Source organism: Dendropsophus ebraccatus, chromosome 8 (genome assembly GCF_027789765.1).
Source record: "Dendropsophus ebraccatus isolate aDenEbr1 chromosome 8, aDenEbr1.pat, whole genome shotgun sequence".
NCBI lineage: Eukaryota > Metazoa > Chordata > Amphibia > Anura > Hylidae > Dendropsophus > Dendropsophus ebraccatus.
Window position 1 is genome coordinate 92,071,973 of NC_091461.1, and position 24,376 is coordinate 92,096,348.

At 41.0% G+C, this 24,376-nt stretch overlaps 1 protein-coding gene across 3 annotated transcripts; it reads left to right on the plus strand.

The window, feature by feature from the left end:
• The first annotated feature begins 310 nt into the window (after nucleotides 1-310).
• LOC138799571 (zinc finger protein 585A-like) lies at nucleotides 311-22,866 on the plus strand. Of its 3 annotated transcripts, XM_069980940.1 has the most exons (9): nucleotides 311-372; nucleotides 1,073-1,183; nucleotides 2,995-3,153; nucleotides 4,482-4,605; nucleotides 5,718-5,782; nucleotides 6,015-6,111; nucleotides 7,767-9,078; nucleotides 14,323-14,327; nucleotides 20,769-22,866. In XM_069980940.1, exons 2-9 carry the CDS (start codon nucleotides 1,115-1,117, stop codon nucleotides 21,923-21,925), a joined length of 2,988 nt encoding a protein of 995 aa, XP_069837041.1. In that variant the 5' UTR covers nucleotides 311-372; nucleotides 1,073-1,114; the 3' UTR covers nucleotides 21,926-22,866. The 3 variants fall into 3 exon arrangements, with proteins under 3 accessions (XP_069837041.1, XP_069837039.1, XP_069837040.1); XM_069980938.1 differs by lacking the exons at nucleotides 311-372; nucleotides 1,073-1,183; nucleotides 2,995-3,153; ... (3 more) ...; nucleotides 7,767-9,078; nucleotides 14,323-14,327 and adding exons at nucleotides 11,760-11,829; nucleotides 16,045-16,136; nucleotides 16,701-16,862; ... (1 more) ...; nucleotides 19,211-19,296; nucleotides 19,605-19,713 and having other exon boundaries at nucleotides 20,325-22,866; XM_069980939.1 differs by lacking the exons at nucleotides 311-372; nucleotides 1,073-1,183; nucleotides 2,995-3,153; ... (3 more) ...; nucleotides 7,767-9,078; nucleotides 14,323-14,327 and adding exons at nucleotides 13,227-13,305; nucleotides 16,045-16,136; nucleotides 16,701-16,862; ... (1 more) ...; nucleotides 19,211-19,296; nucleotides 19,605-19,713 and having other exon boundaries at nucleotides 20,325-22,866.
• Nucleotides 22,867-24,376: the final 1,510 nt, after the last annotated feature.

The following is a 24,376-nucleotide window of genomic DNA, read 5'->3' on the forward strand; positions in this document are numbered from 1 at the left end:
TATTTAAGGTCACAGAAGATCACCCCACCTCGAGCAGCGCGCCAACCGCTGACAAAAAAGTATCGGGACCTTAAATTGCTGCTACAATGTTTTAGCATTTGGGGCCCCACCTTCAACTTTGCCCAGGGCCACATTTTGTCTAAAACCGGCCCTGACAACAGGCTAGAATAGAGAAGCAGCTGCTGTCAGAGGGCTGTGTGGAACGCACCCTAATGCTAGATTCCTACATTACCTTTGACTGATCACATGACCATGACATCATCAAAGGTCCTTTTGAGTCAGCTGATACTTTCTATTCATTATTAGTCACGTGATCACGACATCACCAAAGGTCCTTTAGCTTACTGAGATCCAGCAACTACGGAGAAGTTGGTGAATAATATTTATTTGTAGTATGTGTATTATATGCTGTACACGTCCATTGTGTGTATGTCGGGGCGCATTTAAAATATAGTCAATCTTCTACGTAGGAATGTCAGTAGAAACAGATATACCTGTCTACTATAGAATTAAAGGGGTCATATGAGATTAGAAAATATAGATACATCAGTGTTCTTTCCATAAGCGTCATCCAGTATTGTAGATCAGACATAGTGAACATTTGTATGGACTACACTGTGGGGCAGGATTCATTTCAATGTGTCACGTAGAATACAATTAAAGGGGTTATCCAGCGAAAATCTTTTTCTTTCAAATCAACTGGTTTCAGAAACTTATATAGATTTGTGATTTACTTCTATTTAAAAATCTCATGTCTTCCAGTACTTATCAGCTGCTGTATGTTCTGCAGAAAATGTCTTATTTTTAGCCTGACACAGTTCTCTCTGCTGCCACCTCTGTCCGAGAGGTTTTCTATGGAAATTTGCTACTGCTCTGGACAGTTCCTGTCTCAGACAGAGGTGGCAGCAGAGAGCACTGTGTACCTCCTGCAGGACATACAGCAGCTCATAAGTACTGGAAGACTTGAGATTTTTAAAAAGAAGTAAATTACAAGTCTATATAACTTTCTGCAACCAATTAATTTAAAAGAAAAAGAGTAACCATTCAAAGTCACTCACGGCTTTTCTTTCAGATTCTGTAAAGGAGGGAAATAATTCCTGACTGCCCTATTAGGATGGAGATGGACAGAAAAGAGAGGATATTAAACCTCACTATAGAGATCATCTACCTGCTGACCGGAGAGGTGAGAGAATTTGCTAATCATGTTACATGTCATGTCTTGTACATTTAGAACATTATGACAGATCAAAACTTTTGATGTTTCTGCGACGCAAAGTTTTTTAAAGTGACTTAAAGGGCGTGCATCGCCTAGATTTTCTTTAGCTGATTAGAGCCAGATACTGAGACGTGGTCTTTTTTGCATATCAGTTTCTTTTTTCTGACTGTATATATATATTTTTTTTTGTACATTATTATGGGGCAGCCATCTTGTCTGAACTATCTTTAACCCCTTCTGGACTGGGCTAATTTTTGTTTTTGCGTTTTTGTTTTTTCCTCCTTGTGCTTAAAAGGCCATAGCAGTTGCATTTTTACACCTACAGACCCACATGAGCCCTTATTTTTTGCATCTCTAATTGTACTTTGCACTGACGGGCTGAATTTTTGCATAAAATATGCTGCAAACCAGAAAAAAATTATATGCGCGGTGAAATTGAAAAAAAATACTTGTTATGCATGTTCCTCAAGTTGGTACGACGAAAAGGAAATGCAACTTGCTTAACTTTTATTTTATTTGATGGCTTTTAAAAAATTCAAACCATTGTTAACAAATATATGTTCCTTAAAACCGCTCCATTCCCAGGCTTATAGCGCTTTTATCCTTTGGTCTATGTGTGAGGTGTCATTTTTTGCGCCATGATTCGTTCTTTCTATCGTTACCTTGATTGCGCAAATACCACTTTTTGATCGCTTTTTATTACACTTTTTCTGGATTTGATGTGACCCAAAAATGCGCAATTTTGCACTTTGGGATTTTTTGGCGCTTACGCCGTTTACCGTACGAGATCAGGACTGTGGTAAATTAATATTTTGGGCAATTACGCACGCGGCGATACCAAACATGTTTGTTTATTTATTTTTATTTATATAATGGGAAAAGGGGGGTGATTCAAACTTTTATTAGGGGAGGGAATTATTTATTATTAATAACACTTTTTTTTTTTTTTACACATATACTAGAAGCCCCCATGGGGGACTTCTACTATTTGCACACTGATCTCTCATAGAGATCTATGCAGTATAGTTATACTGCATAGATCGATGAGATCAGTGTTCTATTGCCTTTGGCTGCTGCAGCCGAAAGCAATAGAATGCCGAGCCGGGATCAGCGCCATTACGGCACCAGACGCGGGGATTTGCTCCTCTGTGAAAATGTCATGGGGGGGCGATCTCCCTACTAGACCACCAGGTATGGGCTGCAGTAAGTCTTCAGATGCAGCTGTTAACTTTGACAGCTGCATCTGAAGACTTAATTAGCGGGCACGGCGATCGGACCGTGCCCGCTAATAGCCGTGGTCCCGGGCTACATGCCGCACCCACGATTGCGGTGGTTCAGACCGGGGTCGCCGCACGGCCCTGCTCTGAATTCCCCCACCCGCACGAGGACGTACAATTACGCCCTCGTGCGGGAATGGGTTAAAGGAAATACTAAAAATGCTGACTAGATGGACCAAGTGGTCTTTTTCTGCTGACACTTTTCTATGTTACTGTCACGAAACAAAACTTTTGATACGCCTGAGAGACATGTCAAAAGTTTTGATTGCTTAGGTCTGATTGTTCAGACTGTACAGAATGTGAGAGCCTCTGTGTCACGTGAGGAGATGGCTGCATAATGAAAGTCTATGGGGCATGTCTTTTCTCACTGACACAGAGTGAGGAGAGGATCGCATGGGAGCAACATGTCAAAAAAATTTTGGGTGACCGATGCAGGTTATTTTTTGATGACACATTTCCTTTAGAGCATAAAGTGAAATCTGTGTCTCTCTCCCTGCACAGAATTACATAGTAGTGAAGAAGATACCAGATGAGGGTGAAGGCTGGAGCAGGAGCCAGGATCCTATCATGATATCTACTCCTCATTTACTAATGCATAAGGAAAAATATCAGGAGATCTTGAAACTCACCAACAAAATGACTGAGCTGCTGACTGAAGAGGTGAACGCTGCCAGGACCCCATTCACTTAGATTTGTTTTTGTGTCTCTCCATTCCAAGAACTGTATCACGTTTTCTGTTTAGGACCCTTTATCAGAGATTTTAATAAGATCATTTTTAGGCTCCATTTTGGGGTAAACGCTGCAGGGTGGCGCTGTTTTTATTTAATTTTTGGGGTCTTTATGGATGTGGCAATACCAATTATGTACAATGGTACCTTGGTTTAAGAGTAACTCGGATTAAGAGCATTTTGCAAAGAGCTCACAGTTTTTCAAAATTGTAACTTAGTTTAAGAGCATCGCTTTGGTTTAAGAGCTCCCTGTACTGGGCGGGAGGGGGAGTGGGGGAGGGGCATGGTCTGCAAAGCGAGGTCTACAGCAGTGTACTCGGACCCTGGAAGTCTCCCTCACCTTCCAAATCATGGCAGACTTATCAGCCCTTGTGTTTCCCATCCTCTCCATTCCTGCTATAATGTGCCTGCACTTACACTCAGTTATACACACTGCTGCTATAATGTGCCTGCACTCACACTCGGCTATACACACTGCTGCTATAATGTGCCTGCACTTACAGCAAGCCATTCACACTGCGGTATAGAAAAGTTTCTGTCACTGTCCTCCTGCACAGCTCTTTGATTCTCACTTCCTGATTGGTCCATGCCGAACACACACCCCTTCCCCATTGCTGCCATGTGACTACACAGACCTCTGACAGCAGCCCTGCTTCTCTATTCTAGCCTGTTGTACTACGCTACTGCATTATGGGGATCTGCATCTCCATTTTGTATCTAAAAACTGCTATTTTTTCAGGTTTATGCACTTACTATACATTATACTCCACACGCTGATTGCTATACTGTACAGTAACTTATAATATGACATATTCAGCTGTTTCGAAATGTTTGTTTCATCTGTTCTACATGTTTTTCAGAATACAAAATCATTATTTTGGGGGAGTGGAACCAATTGTCTGCATATCAGTCATTTTTTATGGGAAAATTTGCTTTGGTTTAAGAGTGGATTTGGATTACAAGCACGGTCCCGGAACGAATTATGCTCATAATCCAAGGCACCACTGTATTTAATTTTACAAACTGGATGTAAATTATGTTGTCATCTTATGTTAGTCAATTGTACTCATTATTAAAGTGCCAAAATTTGCAATGCGGAAGTTGATTGTATACCTGTAAAATAGTATATAAAATAGTGTATACAAGGCAAAATAATATTATCATACAAAACACAAGTGAGTTATAGGCTGTTTTGATAGGTAGGTGGGTGCAAATTCCTCAACATTTTCTCCATTCAGTTTGTACCTTTGTGTGTATCAGGTTCCTATAAGGTATCAAGATGTCACTGTATATTTCTCCATGGAGGAGTGGGAGTATTTAGAACAACACAATGATCAGTATGAGGACATTATTATAGAGAATCACAAGAGTCTTATATCACCAGGTAAGAAAAAAACGTATTTGTTCTAAGTTTTAGTTTTGTTTACAGCTACTGGGTTATATGGTTTCATAAGCTGTGCCTGTTTTGTCAAACTTATTTTGCTTGTTTCTCTAACCTGCTGATATCCCCATTTACCGACGGGGATGCTGAGGAAGAAGGTATGCGCGTTACCTTCCTCCTCGGCGCCAGTCCTGTGCTGTTAGTAAGGGTATTCTTCACTCCAGTGCACTGTTCGGAGCACTGCCGCATCATCGGCCCACTCTTTCTAATGATAATTAATGAAGGAAACAGGACGGGTGAAGTGGCAGTGCTCGTAACAGTGCACCAAAGCGAAGGTAACTCCAACTAGAGGGTAACACACATACATTCCTCCTTAGCGTCCCGGGTGCTATAAGGGGCTATCAGCAGGTTAGATTCGTTCCCGTTTAACATCTATATGCTCTTCTGTAGAGAAAAGTGCACTGCTTTGAACAGGGACAATGATTTATAGTACACTATAGATGACATGCAGGCTGGAGAAGGTGTTACTGATGCACTGGCTTTGCTTTGCAAGGTCCTATGTGAGCATATGCAAAACAGCAAAAGTACCAGAGCAAGGCAGGGGTTACATCCTATAAGCAGCCCTGGTCTAAGCAGTGAACATCTGATCATAATGGCAAGCTAAAGGGGGAAATAAAGATATTTACAGAAAGGAAGAGTCTACATCACAAAGCAGCCCTGGTATTGACAGTGAACTGCTGGTGCTGCTACACAATGAATTTTTTTTTGTAAGATGAGTTGTAATTTTATTCATATTTGATGGGAGTGTCATAAAATAAACTTTTGACTAGAAAAGAGTGAACTTACAGTAAATCCCTGTGCCTGGAAAAGATGGATGGAGCCATAGGCCTACTTTACAAAGTATTCCAAAGCTTTGTTGCATGTCACTGTATTTACTATGGGCATAACAGTAGATCAATTTCAGATGAAGAGTAAAGTTTTGCAATTTTCTCACCTGTTTTTTTTTTTTTCCTGGAATGAGAAGATAAATGTAGCAAAGTTTTTATATAAGTAAGTTTTTCCAAAATCTGGCACTAATGAATGTGGCCACTTGTACTAATGTGTGTCTTCAACAGATGAATCCAGTCCATACAACAAGGAATATCCAGCAGAAAATCTGAATATTTCCCAGGATCCACAGGTAGCTGACAGTACTAAATGCTTCCTATGTCTTTAATTATTAAAAATTCTATGTATTTATATTTTTAGAGGCGATGAAGTAAAATGATGAGTTCCTAATCGGAGTATCTGGTGTGCATACACACTGCTGACAGCATATTTTCTTATTATACCATAGTTTTAGGTTTCTGTTTTAGACTTCTGTGTCCGTCTTCTTAATTGTACATTCTTTCTGCCATTGCATGGTGAAATAGGTTACAAATCCCTGTGAAATTAAAGTGGAAGAAGAGACACGTGAGAGGCTAACCCTGCTGTGTACGGAGGAAAAAGATTGTACAGATATTGGCACAGGTAATGCTACGTTTACACGGAGCGATAATTCGCCCAATTGATCGTTTAACAATTTTGAAGCAACAATTTGGTTTTTATAACGATCAGCATTTAGACAAATAAATCGTTAGAAAAATCGTACGAAAATCTGTAAGAAAAATTGTTAATGCGATCTTTTTTAAGATCGCTTAAGCCCATCTTTTACATAGGGTGAATCTTTGAAAGACTGTTTACACGAAACGATCTGGGAATTTTTAGCGAACGATGAACGACGATTTGAGAACATGTTGAAAGATCCAAATGAACCATTTTTCGCTTGATCGTTTGCTGTGTTTACACGGAACGATTATCGCTCAAATGCGATCGTTATTGCGAAAATTCAAACGATAATCGTTCAGTGTAAACGCAGCATAAGTGATAATTATTAACCTCTTCTTCCCCCCCGGGCTAATTTTCATTTTTGCATTTTTGTTTTTTTCCTCCGTGTGTTTAAAAGGCCATAGCACTTGCATTTTTTGACCTACAGACCCACATGAGGCTCTTTTTGCGCCACTAATTGTAGTTTGCAATGACAGACTTAATTTTTGCATAAAATATGCTGCGAAATCAGAAACATATTATATGCGTTGTAAAATTGATAATAAAATACAATATTTTTTATTTGGGATGGTTTTGTGTTTACCCCATTCGCCCTATGGTAAAACTCACGTTATCTATGTTCATCAAGTTAGTACAATTTAAATGATAGGTAACTTGCATTACTTTTTTTTTATTTGATGGTTTTCAGAAAATTAGAACCTTTTAAAAAAACTAAATGTTCCTTAAAATCGCTCTATTCCCAGGCTTATAGCGCTTTTATCCTCTGGTCTATGGGGCTGAGTGAGCTGTAATTTTTTGTGCCATGATCTGTACGTACTATATGCGACTTTTTGATTTGATGCGACCAAAAGTGCACAATTTTGCACTTTGGAATTTTTGGGCGCTTACGCGGTTTATCGTGCAAGATCAGGATTTTTTTTTTTTATAATATTTTTTTTTATATATACACAATAATAAGAAGTCCCCTGGGGGACTTCTATATACACAGCATTGATCTCCCATTGAAATTAGATCAGTGCTCTATTACTCTGGTCTGCAGCAGACCAGATACATAGACTGCCGAGCCAGGATCAGCGTCATTTCGACACCAGGGATGGGGCTGTGCAGGGCATTTAAACGCACCTCATCATGACGCAGATACCATTCTGTTGATTATACTATTGGGTTGCTAAGTTTGACTGTGAAGCACCACAGTAATATGGAATTGGAGGTTTGTCAAGGTTGATTTGCGGCAGTGCTGGCCTTCGCCTAATTCTTATTAAATTACAGTATACCTTACCATACAATGCTAATCAAGCTTTGCTAATGACTAGGTACATTTTTCTTCCTTTTAATAGTTCAGTTATTAAAATACTTGTTTGGAGCTTTATTGTTATGTTTTGTTATATTAGAATGTTTTACTTTCTTATGTTCTCAGTTCCCTCTCTCTCTCTCTCTCTCTCTCTCTCTCTCTCTCAAAAAAAAGAAAATTTTTTGTAGATCTCTGTATTTACTGGGTGGGAGATGAGTATAACATTTTACATTATTTTTATGCCAATCTGGTTTATTTATTTATTTTTTGCTCCTTTTCTTTTTAGATTATGAAGTAAAATATTTTAGTATCTCAGAAGATAATTTTGAAAATCATTCCACAACACTTATTACAGATAAACCATCAGACATTTGCAGCAGAGATCTATCTCCTGATCCCACTATTCAAAAGGAACCATCATCTGATCAATCACAGGATGTTAAGGAAAGCACAGGAGAAACGGCACATGAAATATTTCCATGTTCTGAATGTGGGAAACATTTTAAAAAGAAATCTAATCTTTCTGTGCACAGAAGAATTCACAGGGATGACAATTCATGTGCGGAATGCGGTAAACAATTTAAAAATAAATATAATCTTTTGATGCATGAAAGGATCCACAGGGATGAGAGGCCATTCTCATGTTCAGAATGTGGAAAAAGTTTTCGCCAGAAATCAGTTCTTTTTAGACACCAACGAAGGCACAGAGGGGAGAAGCAGTTTTCATGTCTGGAATGTGAAAAACGTTTTCACCAGAAATCAGAACTAGTTAGACATCAAAGAACTCACACAGGAGAGAAGCCTTATGTATGTTCAGAGTGTGGAAAATGTTTTATGCAGAAATCATGTCTTGTTATGCATCAGAAAATTCACACAGGGGAGAAGCCATATTTATGCTCTGAATGTGGGAAGTGTTTTAGACAGAAATCAGATCTCATTGTACATCAAAGAAGGCACAGTAAAGAGGAGCGGTTTTCATGTTTAGAATGTGAGAAAGGTTTTCAACAGAAATCAGATCTCATTGTACATCAAAGAACTCACACAGGGGAGAAGCCATATTCATGTTCTGAATGTGGGAAATGTTTTACCCAGATATCAGCCCTTCTTGCACATCAGAGAACTCATACAGGTGAAAAGCCATATTTATGTTCTGAATGTGGGAAACGCTTTGCAACAAAATTGTGTCTGATTGAACATCAGAGAACTCACACAGGGGAGAAACCATATGCGTGTCAAGAATGTGCAAAATGCTTTAGCCACAAGTCTAGTCTTGTTAAACATCGGGAAATCCATACAGGGGAGAATCCACTTTCATGTTTAGAATGTGGCAAATGTTTTATAAAGAAAGCAAGTCTTGTTAGACACCAGAAATGTCATACAGGGGAGAAGCCGTTTTCATGTTCTGAGTGTGGAAAATGCTTTACAAGAAAATCAAGTGTTGTTGAACATCAAAGAACTCACACTGGAGAGAAGCCACATTCATGTCAAGACTGTGGGAAATGTTTTAGTCAGAAGTCTGATTTGGTAAAACATCAGAGAACTCACACGAAGGAAAAGCCATATTCTTGTTTAGAATGTGGGAAATATTTTAGCCAGAAGTCTAATGTTATTAAACATCAACTGATCCATACAGCGGAGAAAACATTTTCATGTTCAGAATGTGGGAAATGTTATAATCATAGATCAGCTCTTGTGCAGCATATGCAACATTGCCATTTTGATGTCCAGACTGCAAAGGTTTTACCTCAAATCTAATGCTCCAGAAAAATAAATAATAAACCAAAGTATCAGTAATCTTATTTTTTCATTTGAAACTCCTTAAAACTCCAGAACCCTTGTCCTCTTTCTAGTAGATGTCTTCTTAAATGGGATGGTGAGAAGAGAGGTTGAGGAGGGAGGGGGGTTAGGGTCCGATCACAAGCGATGTGGGGGAGAAACCACTGTGATGATGTCCAAAAGCTTCAGGGCCAGCTTTAGGGGTGTTTGACCTGTGCACACGGCGCATCACCCCATTAATCAAAAGGGGGGGGCACCAGCACTGCCTTGCTCTTGACATGCTTATAATTAAATATGGCAGCGCTTCTCAAACTGTGAAGCACAGGGTCCCTGTCTGTGCAGATAACAGCACACAGCAGGGTCTCTGGGCAGAGACTATACTGATAATAGCAGTTCTGCTATGATGTCATGATCATGGTCACATGACCATGATCTCCCAGGTCCTTTACCTAGGGGGTAGCATAACTGAAGATGGGGCACACAGAGAGCACTGGGGAACTGCTGAGGACCAGACGAGGGTCTCTCATCCATGGTAATGTATTATCGCAGAGACATCCCTATCCTGGGGCTGTGAATAGGCAAAGTTGGGTATTTCTGTGGTACTAGGTTGCTACGGATGGCGCAGTATTTAGTGCTGATGGTTTACTACAGGTAAGGGCCAGTTCACACGGAGTGAAATTGGTGGAATTCTGCAGGGGAATCCTGCCTGCCTCCGTGTCGTACTGGCAGTCTATGGGAGGGCTTGTGCCTCCTCTCTCCATGCTGAAGAATTGACATTGAATTGACTTGACAGAGGCTGACAGGATTCCGCCAGTTTAACTTTGTGTGAACTGGCCCTAAAGCAGTATGTATTTCTGCATTGCGGTGTTGGTTTACTACAGATGGAGCCGTATTGCTGTACTGTGATTCTGGGTTATGGTTGGTAGAGAAGTATTTATTGCTGCTCTGTGGTTCTGGTCTGGCTTTACTAGGAGATATTATGTGCACTACATGGCAGTATTTGGGAACAGTTTGGTAGTATGTATTTGTTGCTGAGGCCCTAGCACACTTTACACAATATATAAGTGCACACCCTGTATACTTTCTGGTCTCATCTCCTGCTGATTCGGATTCTGCCAAAATCAAATTCTGCCCAGGGCACCATCTACCCTAAGGGCCCTTGCACACTGAGCAATTCTCGAGGAATTGTAGCTGAAAGATTTCTGCTTGAAATTCCTCGCCTATTCTGCTCTGGCAGAATTTGAGCGGAATCCGCGCGGAAATCAAGCGGAATGCAAGCGGAATTACCAGCAGAATTCAAACCCCATTGACTTCTATAGGATTCCTCTAGCGGAATCCGCCCAAAGAATTGACATGTACATTCTTTGGGCGGAATGCGGATTCTGCACGGAATCCGCGCGGAATTCCGGACGAAAATTTACTCTGTGTGCACTGGCAGTCGGAAATCCCATTGTTCTCTATGGAAGGAGCAATGTTGCATTTATACGGGCGGAATTCCACGCGGATTCCGCCCGCTTTTTATGGCGGAATTCGGGCGGAATTCCACGAGAATTGCTCAGTGTGCACATACCCTGTGCTAGGGCCCTTTGGGTGGATTCCGCTAAAGGAATCCTGCAGAAGTCAATGGGGCTTGAATTCTGCTTGAATTCCGCTTAAAGGGCAGGTTCACACTACGGAATTCTCGCGGACAATGACCGCGGAATTCCGTCAGCTGTCCGCCCACACATCTGGGCGCCTTTCCGCCGGCCCCATAGACACCATTCTATGGGCCGGCGTATTCCGCTATACGCTGAAAGAAGTGTCATGTCACTTCTTTTAGCGGATCACGGAATACGCCGGCCCATAGAATGGTGTCTATGGAGCCGGCGGAAAAGGGCGTGCCCGTGCGGGCGGACAGCTGACGGAATTCCGCGGAGAATTCCATTGTCCGCGAGAATTCCGTAGTGTGAACCCGCCCTAATTCTGCTCCTATTCTGCCAGAGCTGAATAGGGCGAGGAATTTCAAGCAGAAAAATTTCCTCTACTGGGGTATATGCACACTGAGCAATTCTCGAGGAATTGAAGCAGAAAGTTTTCAGGCAGAATTCAAGCAGAATTTAAGCCCCCCCCCCCCCCCCCCCCCCACCCATTGACTTCTATAGGATTCCTCTAGCAGATCTACAGCAGAAAATTCTGTACATATTTTACGGGAGGAATTTCAAGCTGAAATTCCTCTTCAATTCCTCACCTAATTCCTCGCCTTTTCCTCCGTGTGCACATATTGTGTATCATTGCTCTGTTTATTCCATTTAGCGTATGATACATATTGTTGGTGGGATAATGAGGACATTATTACATAGTCACATAAACGCTACATGAAACATCAGCTACCCAGACCCCAGCCCCACCTCTCCCATGCATTTAACTGGTCACATGGGCATGACATAATGGAAGGTCCTGTTCCTTCTGAAGCAGCACAACCTGGAGCCTGACGCCTCCTAGTCATGTGACTGATCACATGATTGTGACATCATCAAAGGTCCTTTTTGCTTATTGGGCTTTTACATCATTATAAGTTACTGGTCAGGATAATGGTAACTTGTATTTATTATTATGTCCTTGTCATTGATATACTATGTGTGGTGTATGTAATGTGTACCGTACAGGATTATGGATGATGTTAGTAGTCCATGTATGTTTATATCTATAGGAATGTACTACTGATGTGTGTATTATATACACTACATACAATGTTTATGTAGTACTGAGCGGTATATGATGTTAGTCGTTCATGTACTTTAATAGCTGTAATATTGGTGTGTATGTGTGGAGTCTGTATTATATACTATGTAATAATTTTTATATTTACATATGTATAAAGTTGATGTGTATTTGTTTGTTATATATATATATATATATATATATATATAGTTAATATATATATATATATATATATATATATATATATATATATATATATTATACGGTGTACAGCAGGGATGGGGAACCTTCGGCCCTGCAGCTGCTGCAAAACTACAACTCCCATCATGCCTGGACAGCCAAAGGCTGTCCAGGCATGATGGGAGTTGTAGTTTTGCAACAGCTGGAGGGCCGAAGGTTCCCCATCCCTGCTGTACAGCGTCACTACATAGACTTTAATTTCTTAATGGTGTAACATGAACCTTTTCATTTAAACAATACATAAAGGCAATGATTAACCCCTTAATGACCTCTCACTGTCTTTTGGTGGCAGGCTGCGAGGAGACTGGGGAAACCCTTTGCAGTCAGCTCTGGGGACCTAGAAAGGACTTCAGGGCTGTCTGTTCACTTGGGCTGCTGTTGTGTAAAATAAAGGTTTAAATAGTAAACTAATAATAAAAATGAATTGAAAAAAAATTAGGATTTGTTTTACAAAATACAATGTAAGCATCAGAATATGAGACGATGTAGGATCCTTAGCTGTACGATGTATGAGGACATTATATGATCTCAACCATATGCTGCGTTTACACGGAATGATTATCGTTCGAATTTGCATGATAGCGATCGAATTCGAACGACAATTGTACGTGTAAACGCAGCGAACGATCAAACGACGAGCGAGAAATCGTTCATTTTGATCCTACAACATGTTCTTAAATCGTCGTTCGCAAAAAAATCGCAAAGCGTTCCATGTAAACTGTTGTTCACCGATTTTATGTATGTGCGAGATAGGCTTAAGCGATCGCAAAACGATTTTTCCGTATGATATGTTGTTCCGTCTAAATGCTGATCGTTTTAAAAAAAAACATTGTTGTTTCGATATCGTTAATCGTACGATCAGGGGAATTATCGCTCCGTGTAAACGCAGCATAAGGATTGGTCATCTTTGGCGGGGTGCTGGCAGCCGAATGGGGACCTGAGCTGCAGTTACACAGGGAATGGAGACAAACTGCTCCCGGACTCATAGCATTTTGACTCCCAACTAACATCTAGATTTGGCCTTATAAAAAAAAAAAAGTGTCACCCATGAAGTGCTGCTTCTGGATTTTATGCCTGGATGCAGATACTTTGCAGTCAGTCTCTGCCTGGTATGTGGAATGCCTGGAAATCACCAGATACAGAGTTTCTCCCCTTGTTTTGCCAGGATTAAAGTGTCACTGTTGTTTAATTTTTTTTTTTCTCCAGAAATCAATAGTACAGGTGATTTTTAAGAAACTTTGTAATTGGGTTTATTAGCCAAAAAATGCATTTTTATCATGAAAAAGCAGTTTGAAGCTCTCCCCCCTGTCTTCATGGTTTTCTATGGAGAGGTGGAGTGAGATGAGGCACCAAAACAGGACAATAAAGAGTTCGTTTACAGCTACATCACTGGGCTATCGCCTCTGAAGTCAGCGCTGACCTCCCTGACCTCTGAATACCGGCTTTCACACAGCTCCCACCGTGTAATCCTTTGTTCTCTGCTGGTGACTAATCTCCCTCCTCCCCCCTCCCCTCTCCATAGAGTAGACAGGGCTCGACTGATGTAAACTAGTCAAGATTTCCTGATAGTGAGCAGTGACGGAGAGAGGGGAGGGGGGGGAACTGTTGAAAGGCTTTTTGAATGCATATAATGGGATATTTGCCTAATAAACCCAATTACAAAGTTTCCTAAAAATGCCTGATTTCCGCAAAAAAAAGAGAAAGAAAAGACAGTGACACTTTAATGCAATATGCGGTTTAGGGAAGAAAAAGAGTGCTGCACCTCACACCTATGGCTGATACTAGTGCCCCTAGGCTAAATAAAAAACACATCAGAATTTTGTGTATGAATTGATCAAGCCACACTGCCCCATGTACCTCGTGCCGGTATCTGATACACATGGGTCCCTACACTAAGTCCACACCGTGCCAGTCAGTGGCCACCAACCCCGCAGGCGTGCACAGCCAAGGAACGGGGGCCATGGGACGGCAATATGGTTTGGCCAAATTATATACTAACTTCTGATGTTGGTTTTAAATGTAGCTGAATAAGTTTTTGTGTCAGCCATGGGTGCGATGTGCAGCCATTTCTGTCTTTTTGCTTGTGCATATTTTATGTATTCTGTCCCTTTTTTCATTGTGGCTAGCACTCGTGCTTTGTAAGACCCATGTGAGCCAAATTAGCAGGAAGCACCTGTGTACATAAGGGGAGGATCTCCTAGTATTCTCCCATTCTACCTGCAGAGGAATGGAGAGAGGTAAGAGCTTGTTCACACTTGTGTTGCTTGGCGTCCACTTTTTCCGCTGTTGGCGCCTGCGGGGTTCGGGGGGGCCCTTTAGGGTCTGGTCCTGTGACAATGGGGTTGCAGGGCCATTCCGTGCCCCCCCCTTCTCTGCTTGCGCACGTTTTGCGGGGATTGTGGTCGCTAACCGGCACAGTGATGTTTTTTGGTTAGGGACTCGTGTATCAGAAGACCTGCAGGTGGTACATGAGGCAATATGGTTTAACCAAATTATATACTAACTTCTGATGTTGGTTTTAACTGTAGCTGAATAAGCTTTCGTGTCAGCCATGGGTGCGATGTGCAGCCATTTCTGTCTTTTTGGCTTGTGCATACTTTAATGCAATATAATACAATGTTTTTGTGTAGCCCTTGAATTTAAAGGAATCCATCAGCTATGTACGAGGTATGGAGCTGTAGACCCCAGCGGTTAGGAGAAAAGTCGAAGGGGCGGCACTGAGCTGCAGTGAAATGCTTGTATCTTGCCTTGTTCTACATGATTCATGTACAGGTCTCAATGCTGAAAGCTTTAAAGGGGCAACCGCTCTCCTACACTGTAGGCGTATTACATAAGAGTAGCTTATAAATTTAGAACTGGATGTCACAGTAAACTGCCGTACAGTTGGTCTCATCTTTCTATACTCTACCTGCTGGGGCCTGCCTGTCTGTAACTCATATAGAGTCGACAGCATTATATGGCTGGTACAAAACCAGCAGTGAGCAGCTCCTGCTGCAATCACTGTTTTGCGGAGGCAGGGCTGAGAACGGTTTTATTGGCAGACAACAGATTCACACTATAACTGTATAGTAAATAGCCCAGGACACATTTTCAATAAGGTCATGTGATGAGTGGATTCTTTGGGCAGATGGTGGATTGCGCTTGGGAAATCCCAGTGAATCAATAGGACAGGCAGAATTCCAAGCAGAGTCCACTTGAAATTCCTTGCCGATTCCGTAGTGTGAACATACCCTTTACACAGACAGCCAAGAGCTTTTAGTATGTATAGTACAAATCCTGATTGATTCTGATATCTACAGTAGAATTAGGTTACATTTACACGTCAGTGTAGTAAAATATAATTTGTAGTTTATCTGTATTGTGCTCCATTGTGTGTGTGTGTGTGGGGGGGGGGGCTTAAAAATGTTGCTAGCTGGAAAATCTTAATTGGTGATGTTACAGAATTGCGGATGGTTTTGCGGAGTGTTAGGTCTTGTTAGGAGGCTCTCATAGACTTGTATTGGAGTGTCCATACCACAATTGTTGACCGCATTACAACCTGTCGTGTTTTTTTTGCATTGCGGATCTGCAAATTTACCGGATGTATGAATAGCACCATAGAAATTCATGGGTTGCAAAGGATTCAGTATTTGCTGATCAGCAAATACTAATGAAAAATACTAATGTGTGAATGAGGTCTTAGTCATGACACATCTAATCAGACCCAGCTCAGTTTGATGAATCCTTTTTTATATCAATAGTGTTCTAGCATTGCACTGCACTGTTTGGCTACTGTATGGCAGAGGTAATGTGATAGGATACTTTATACACAATGTTATTTGACTTGCTCTACCCTTCACATTTCCCAGACTGACTACTGAGGATGGACAAGGACCGAAAACAGATGACTGATAGAATATTAAACCTCACCCTAGAGATCATCTACCTGCTGACCGGAGAGGTGAGAGGGCCTGGGAATTATGTCATTTCATGATTTATATCTCTTAACCCCTTCACGTCAGTAATACGAAGATATACGTTACTAATGCACATACCACGTGCAGTAGGAATGTATACATAACACTGACACTGAATGGGTTTGATGTGTGTAGGACCACTGCAGTTAGAGCGGTCCCGCACACATCAGTGTCCTGGGAGCTGAGGATAATGGATGCAGCTGCCGCACGATGAACGGCCTAAACGGGGAAAAAAAACACCAAGATTGCTGATTTTTTTAAATTACATATCAGAAAAAAATTTATACAAAACAATCAAAATTTATCTGTTACACCAATATGATATTAATAAAAACTAGAGATCATGGCGCAAAAAATGACACCTCAACCAGCCCTGTAGGTAGAAAAATAAAAGCACTATGGCTCTTAGAAGGCGGGAAGGAAAATTGTATTAATTTGACCCAGACATCAATGGGCTTGGTCTTAAAGGGGTTAATAAATGTATCAGGAGACTGAACTGGTGAAGGCAATATATAAGGTAATAATACTCTGTCTCTCTTCATGCACAGGATTACATGGTAGTAAAAAAGATAAATGATGAGGATGACAAATATAGCGGGGACCAGGTTCCTATTACTGTGTCTCTACTGCAGTCACTGACACATAAGGGAAAAAATTATCAGAAAATCCTGGATCTCACTAACAAGATCACTGAGATGCTGACCGGAGAGGTAAGCGCTGCTGGGAATTATAAAAAATGTATACAGTAGCATCAAGAGGGTTTTAGGCTATGTTCACACAACGTAAGTTTCTTAATAATCACGGCCGTTGTTACCAATTTTCAACAACGGCCATTAATAATAGGAAGCTTATGTTTTGCTGTTGTCTGTTCAATCCTGGCCAGGATCGCTAGCGGACGCACAAGAAACTGGCACGTCAGTTTTGTGCAGCTGCTATTTATTGAATAGCTGCTGCAGATTCCTGACAGGGCACACAATGGAGTGTACGGCTCCGGCCGCACTCTCCATTGTGTTCAGTGGTGAACTAAGATGCAGCCGCACATGGTTCTTAGCAGACCCAGATTAATTCTGAATGTGACATATGTCACCATGGGGAGCCTACATAGTGTGAATAGTGTGAATCAGAGGTCTAGATTCTATAACATATTGGGGGACATAATACAGTATGTTATAAAAATAAAAACAAATATGAGAAAACTAAATAAAAATTAAATGTAAATAAAACACTTGCCATACACTTGCCAACACCAACTTGCCATAGCTGTCAGGTTCCCACCTAATTGACAAGTCTTCCTGGGTATTCCATGAATATAACATTTTTATTTGGTGCTTGGGCCACAATAAGGACCAATTTATACTGAGCAAACTTGTCGGAATTCCGCAGTGGGGCTCTCTGCCGCGAAATCCCGCCTGTATCAGGGTCAAACAGTGTGTCTATGGGAGGGCTCGCTCTCCTCCACTCTCCGCTCAAAGAATTGACATGTCAATTCTTTGAGCAGAGGGCCGCGGAGAGTGGAGGCACGGGAGCCCTTCCATAGACACACTATTTGTTACTGATGCAGGCGGGATTTCGCGACCAATTCGGCACATTTGCCGAGTGTGAACTGGCCCTAAAAGTAGAAAAGGCATACTCTCCTACCTGGGTCCCCTCCAGCCCCCACCATGATGCCCCTCCAGTCCCATCCAATCCATCACTGGTCACTCTTTTTCCAACTTCTAAGATAGACTTGTCTCTGTAATGACAGCCAAACGCTGACTGAGGCGGGACACCACTGTGGCCAGTGATTAGCTGAGCAAGCTGTCAGTGCAGTGACAAGTCTGTCATCAAAGTAGGTAGTATCGTTTTTTGTTTTTTGTTTTTTTACATTTTTATAGATGCCCCAGCAACATATAGAAAAAATGTTGTATGCCAAGAAGAGTTTAATGCAATTGCCTCCAAACTGTAGCTTTTTGGGTTTGGCTGTCAAGGCCTAATAAAATAGTATTGTGGAAGAAATGTGCTAATTCCGATATTATGATTGACTCTTTCCCCCCCACTTTGTGTGTATAAGGTTTCTATAAGATGTGAGGACGTCACTGTCTATTTCTCCATGGAGGAGTGGGAGTATATAGAACAACACAAGGACCAGTACGAGGACATTATTATGGAAAATTACTGGACTCTCACACCACAAGGTAGGAGGAGAGATTTGTTAACACTGCATAGCTTTGGATCTGTTTTCTTACTGTAATATTTGTTAATGTATGCCTTTTTGTATCACTTAAAAAAAAAAGAGAACAGATCCACATCCGTTTACAAATACACAACATGTCCATTATGGTACTCAAATGGTTAAAGGGGTTGTCTCCTGGTCACTGTCACTTCCTGGTTCCTGTGATGAGTCCTCTTATTATGAAGAGCCCACTCAGCCAACCACTGACCACAGACGTGTCCTGTCTCAGCAAGCAACCACAATGTCCATTTGAGGGGATCAGAGTTCAAGGGGTGGCCCAAAGAAAAAGATTGTTTTTAAATCAACTGGTGTTAGAAACGTATACAGATTTGTAATTTACTTCTATTAAAAATGTCAAGTCTTCTAGTACTTATCAGCTGCGGTATGTCCTGCAGGAAGTGATGTATTCTTTCCAGTTTTACACATGCTCTCTGCTGCCACCTCTGTCTCTGACAGGAACTGTCTACAGCAGTAGCAATTCCCTATAGAAAATCTCTTTAGACAGTTCCTGTAAGAAATAGAGGTGCACTGTGTCAGACTGAAAAGAGTATACCACTTCCTGCAGGACAAATAGCAGCTGATAAGTACTGGAAGGCTCGACATTTTTTAATAGAAGTAACTTTGTATGTTTGTTTAACTTTTTGATGCCTGTTGATTTTATTCCTCTGGAGTACGCTTTTAAGCTTCAATAAATGATGATAAAACTAACTTGACATGCTGACATGTGACATTTTCACACAAAATGTTGTATAGGTTAAAAAATAATATGTAAAATTCCACAATTAGAGAATATTTGCATAATAATTTTAATTCATTGTATCTGATCATTGTATGTGCATTCCACAGACGAATCTAGTATAGAAGAAACACCAGAGATGGAATATTCTGATGATAATCCAGAAGAAAATCTGAATGTCCCGCTGTGTGGTCAGGTGAGTCGATCACTAATTTTGACATTTTGTTTTCTTTCTCTCTTTTTAAATATTCAGAGAGATGATGAACTGAAATTAATATAATATATATACTGTGTGTGTGTGTGTGTATATATATATATATATATATATATATATATATATATATATATATATATATACATTTTTACTATCTTCTATACTTATTTGCTGCAGCCATTGAGTATTTTTTATTATGACAGCTGGTAGGGACAGATGTTTGATCTCACTTTTAAACTTTTTCAAAAGTCCTATTAATTGTAGTATTTGTTCCATATGTGGTGAATTAGGTTACAAGCTTACGTGACATAAAAGTTGAAGTTATAACAGAAGAAGAGTTATGTACGAGTCTAACCCAGTCATGTAAGGAGGAGGAAAGTCCTACAGATATTAGTCCTGGTGAGTAAAATGTAAAAAGTAAAGAGATAGTTATAAAGATTGACACACTAGATACCTCCCCCTCCACAGAAAGGAATGGGAAAAAATGGTTAAATATGATGATATTGTAATTGTACTGACCTGCAGAATGAAAAGATTAAGCATTTTTACTATATATTAACTTTAAACAGCATATTTTCATTTTTGTTTCAGTTTTGCTTTTGTAAATAAAAACAGCAAAATTAGAATAAAAATATACGGTGTATTATGTATAGTAAATGAAAGCCACCAGGTATTTTACTATATATTTTCTTTATACAGGATATTTTTGTTTTAATTTTGCAATGTGCTGTTTACAAAAGCAAAACTGAAATGAAAATATGTTTGGGGTGTTTTTTTTTTGGCAAATTTTAAAACTAAGTGTGCAAAAATTCGCTTTTTCAATTCAGCAAATTTTTGCACAAATCCAGTTTCCCTGAATTCGCTTTGCTCATCCTTAATTGTAATGCACAGTGAAGGGCAAGTAAAACTGTATATATAAATATATATTGAAAAAAATAAATACTAATCATCCAAAAAATTTTACATTATTGTGTTTTGTAATAATTGAAATAATATCTTTGTATTTACAGCAGGAAACTACAACAAAAATGCTGCTGGAAATCTCGCTCTATCTTCAGATTATGAAGTTAATGATAACAAAGTTATCGAGGACAATCACCGAGAACAGTCCGCAACACTTTTTAACACAGATATACCCTTGATCTTCCACAGCATATTTACTGATGGCACTGTTAGTACAAATCTCTCATTTGGTCAATCACATATTGCTAACCAAAGTGCCAAAGAGACGGGGGAAAGAATATTTCCATGTACTGAATGTGGGAAACAATTTAAAAAGAAATCTATTCTATCTATGCATGAAAAAATTCACAGAGATGAGAGGCCATTTTCTTGTTCAGACTGTGGGAAAAGTTTTCGTCAGAAGTCAGATCTTGTTAAACATCAAAGGAGGCACAGAGGGGAAGAGCCATTTTCATGTCCTGAATGTAAGAAAGGTTTCCAACAGAAATCAGATCTCATTGTACATCAAAGAATTCACACAGGAGAGAAGCCTTATGCGTGTTCAGAATGTGGGAAATGTTTTATGAAGAAATCAGTCCTTGTTATGCATCATCGAATTCACACAGGGGAGAAGCCATTTTCATGCCCAGAGTGTGGGAAAAGTTTTCGACAGAAATCAGATCTTCTTGTACATCAAAGAAGACACAGAAAGGATGAACCATTTTCATGTTTAAAATGTGAGGAGAAATTTAAACAGAAATCAGATCTCATTGTGCATCAAAGAACTCATGCAGAGTCATATTCATGTTTTGAATGTGGGGAATGTTTTCTAAGAAAATCACTTCTTGTTGAACATCAGAGAATTCATATAGAAGAAAAGCCATTTCCATGTCCTGAGTGTGAAAATTGTTTTACCCAGAAGTCTGATCTTGTTAACCATCAGGTAATTCATACAGGGGAGAAGCAATTTTCATGTCCAGAATGTGGGAAATGTTTTAGCAGGAAATCATACCTTGTTGAACACTCTACAACTCATACAGGAATGAAGCCATTTTCCTGTACGGAATGTGGGAAATGTTTTACAAGGAAATCAAGTGTCATTGTACATCAGATGACTCACACAGGAGAGAAGCCATTTCCATGCCCTGAGTGCAGTAAATGTTTTAGCCACAAGTCTGATCTTGTTAAACATTACAGAAGTCACACAGGAGAGAGACCATTTTCATGTCCAGAATGTGGAAGGAGTTTTAGTTACAAATCCGACCTTGTTAAACATCAAAGAAATCACACAGAGGAGAAACCATTCTCATGTCCAGAATGTGGGAACTGCTATAGTCAGAGGTCCGATCTTATTAAACATCAGAAAAGTCACACAGAAGAGAAGCCATTTTCATGTCCAGAATGTGGGAAATGTTTTAGGCAAAAATCAACACTTGTTACACATCAGAGAATTCATACAGGAGAAAAGCCATTTCCATGCTCAGAATGTGGGAAATGTTTTAGACATAAATCCGATGTCCTTAAACATCAGGTAATTCATACAGGAGAAAAGCCATTTTCCTGTTCAGAATGTGGAAAGTGTTATAAACAAAGATCAGCTGTTGCTCAGCATAAGAAGAGAAGCCATGGTAATGTTCAGATGGTAGAAAATATTTTACCTCAGATATAGTTTTCCAGGGAAATCTGAATTTTTATTTTATTTTTGTGCATTACGTTTTCCTCATATTCCTCTGCTTGTTGTCTGCGTTATATCCCCCCAACAAAGGGAACAACATACATGGTGCCTTGGATTGCGAGCATAATTCATTTCGGGATCCTGTTTGTAATCCAAATCCACTCTTAAACCAAAGCAAATTTGCCCATAAGAAATCACTGATTTGCAGACAATTGGTTCCACACCCCAAAAATAAATATTTATTATTCTGAATAACATGTAAAACAGATGAAACAAACATTCAGAGACAGCAGAATCTGTGATATTATAAGTTACTGTATAGTAATGGAGAGGATGGGAAACACAAGGGCTGACAGAGACTGCAGGGAGCATGAAGGAATGAGCAGGGCAGATGTGGGCACATACATGCAGCACTCTCTGTCCGGGGAGAGAGTGGTTACAGCTATGGAGAGATTACCTCCACAGTCCTGTCCCCTGATGTAAGCCCCAGCCTGAAGTGGATCTGCTATTATTTGGAAGGTGGGGAGATTCCTGGGTCAGAATACAGGGCTGCAGACCACCCTGTGCACACCATGCCCCTCCCCCACTCGCTCTCACCCAGTACAGGGAGCTCTTAAACCAAAGCAATGCTCTTAAACCAAGTCACAATTTTGAAAAACTGAGCTCTTAAACCAAAACGCTCTTAAACCAAGGTACCACTGTATATGTAAGTCAGCAAATGGAGTATCTACAGAAAGTAGGTTCTAATTCCTATAGTCACCCTCTGGCTGGAAGAGATGCACAGGTTTGCACTCTTTCTTGCTTTGGCTTTCCAGGCATGATGGGAATTGTAGTTTTTCAACAGCTGGAGGGCCAAAGGTTCCCCATCCTTCCCTAGAACCACATCACTCCCACACAGGCCTACCTCAAATTATAGCTTTAGGCTACAAACCCACTTGCCGGATCTGCAGCGAGTCCCCTCGCTGCGTTTTTGCAGCGAGACTCGCTGCAGATCCCGGCTCTATACTTTCAATAGCAGAGAAACATCCCTGCTGCGAGTTTCTCTGCTATTGAAAGTATAGAGCCGGCATCTGCAGCGAGTCTCGCTGCAAAAACGCAGCGAGGGGACTTGTTCGGCATTTGAATTCCAGTGACTAAAGAAGTTGAATGCAGCCCCAGGGAGTCCTGGAAAACATGGATACAGCCATAGGCCGGATTCCTTAGGGCTGCATCCAACTTCTTTAGCCACCGGTATTCCAATGCCAAACCATCAGCGCATAATTGAGTCGCCCTCATCTCTACTTTGGGCTCAGCATGTCAGCCCTCAGCATGAATATTGATATTGAATGTATGTGTTACAAATTGGTGAAAGTAGATATAGATATTATGGGGAGACATGCCTTGGAATTGTGCTATGAGATAGAAGAAGCCAAAATAATTAGGCAATATAAAAATAATACATTGTATGAAACCTAAAAAGGGAACTTCCTTCCTTAAGGCCCTATTACACAGAGCGATGAGCGGCTGAATTGGGCCGATTATCGCTCCGTGTAATAGAAACAACGATCAGCCGATGAGACAATCATTTTACTGTAGCTATTAGATGACCCGATAATCAGGCAGCCCTTGCCCAAACTCCTGATACCTGACCTCTCCCCGCTCCCGGTCCTCTCTCCTGTGCTCCGCAGCTTTACGGCCCAGGCGGCAGCAGCGTCTGAGTGTCCTGTCAGCTGACAGGATGCTCAGACGCTGCAGCTGCTAGGTCCAAACTTAAAGAGGACCTCTCACCCCCGTGCCGGGGTGACAGGCTCCGGACCCCCAGTTAGATCCCCTTATACGTACCTGATCCCACCAAGTCCCGCTGCCGGAGCCGGTCCCGGGACGGAGATATCCCGGTCAGAAGCCGACACGACTCCATTCATTCTCTATGGACGTCGGACCTATCTTTAGAGCGTGTGCGCCGGCTTCTGACCGCGATATCTCCGTCCCGGGACCGGCTCCAGCAGCGGGAATCGGCGGGATGAGGTACGTATAAGGGGATCTAGCTGGGGGTTGGGAGCCTGTCACCCCAGCACGGGGGTGACAGGTCTCCTTTAAACCAGCGGCTGACAGGCCACTCAGCCAATCACAGGCCGCGGCGGTCCCGTCCTGTGATTGGCTGAGGGGAGAAGAAAGGTATCAGGTGTTTGGGCAAGGGCTGTATGGACATCGCTAACGATGTCCATGCAGCCCTTGCTACCGGATTATTGGGCTGTCTAATAGGTCCAGTAAACGAGTGCCGATCTGCTGTTTACTAAAGTGATTGGCCCGTGTAATAGGACCCTTACACTAGCTGTTTCACTTCCTGTTTTTTTTTTTCCATGGTGACGTTTACATATGTTACAATTTTTTGTTTTTTTACGCTCTGGATACATTCTAAGCCTCTTATTTATTTATATTTTGGATGTAAAAAAAACTGTTTATGTC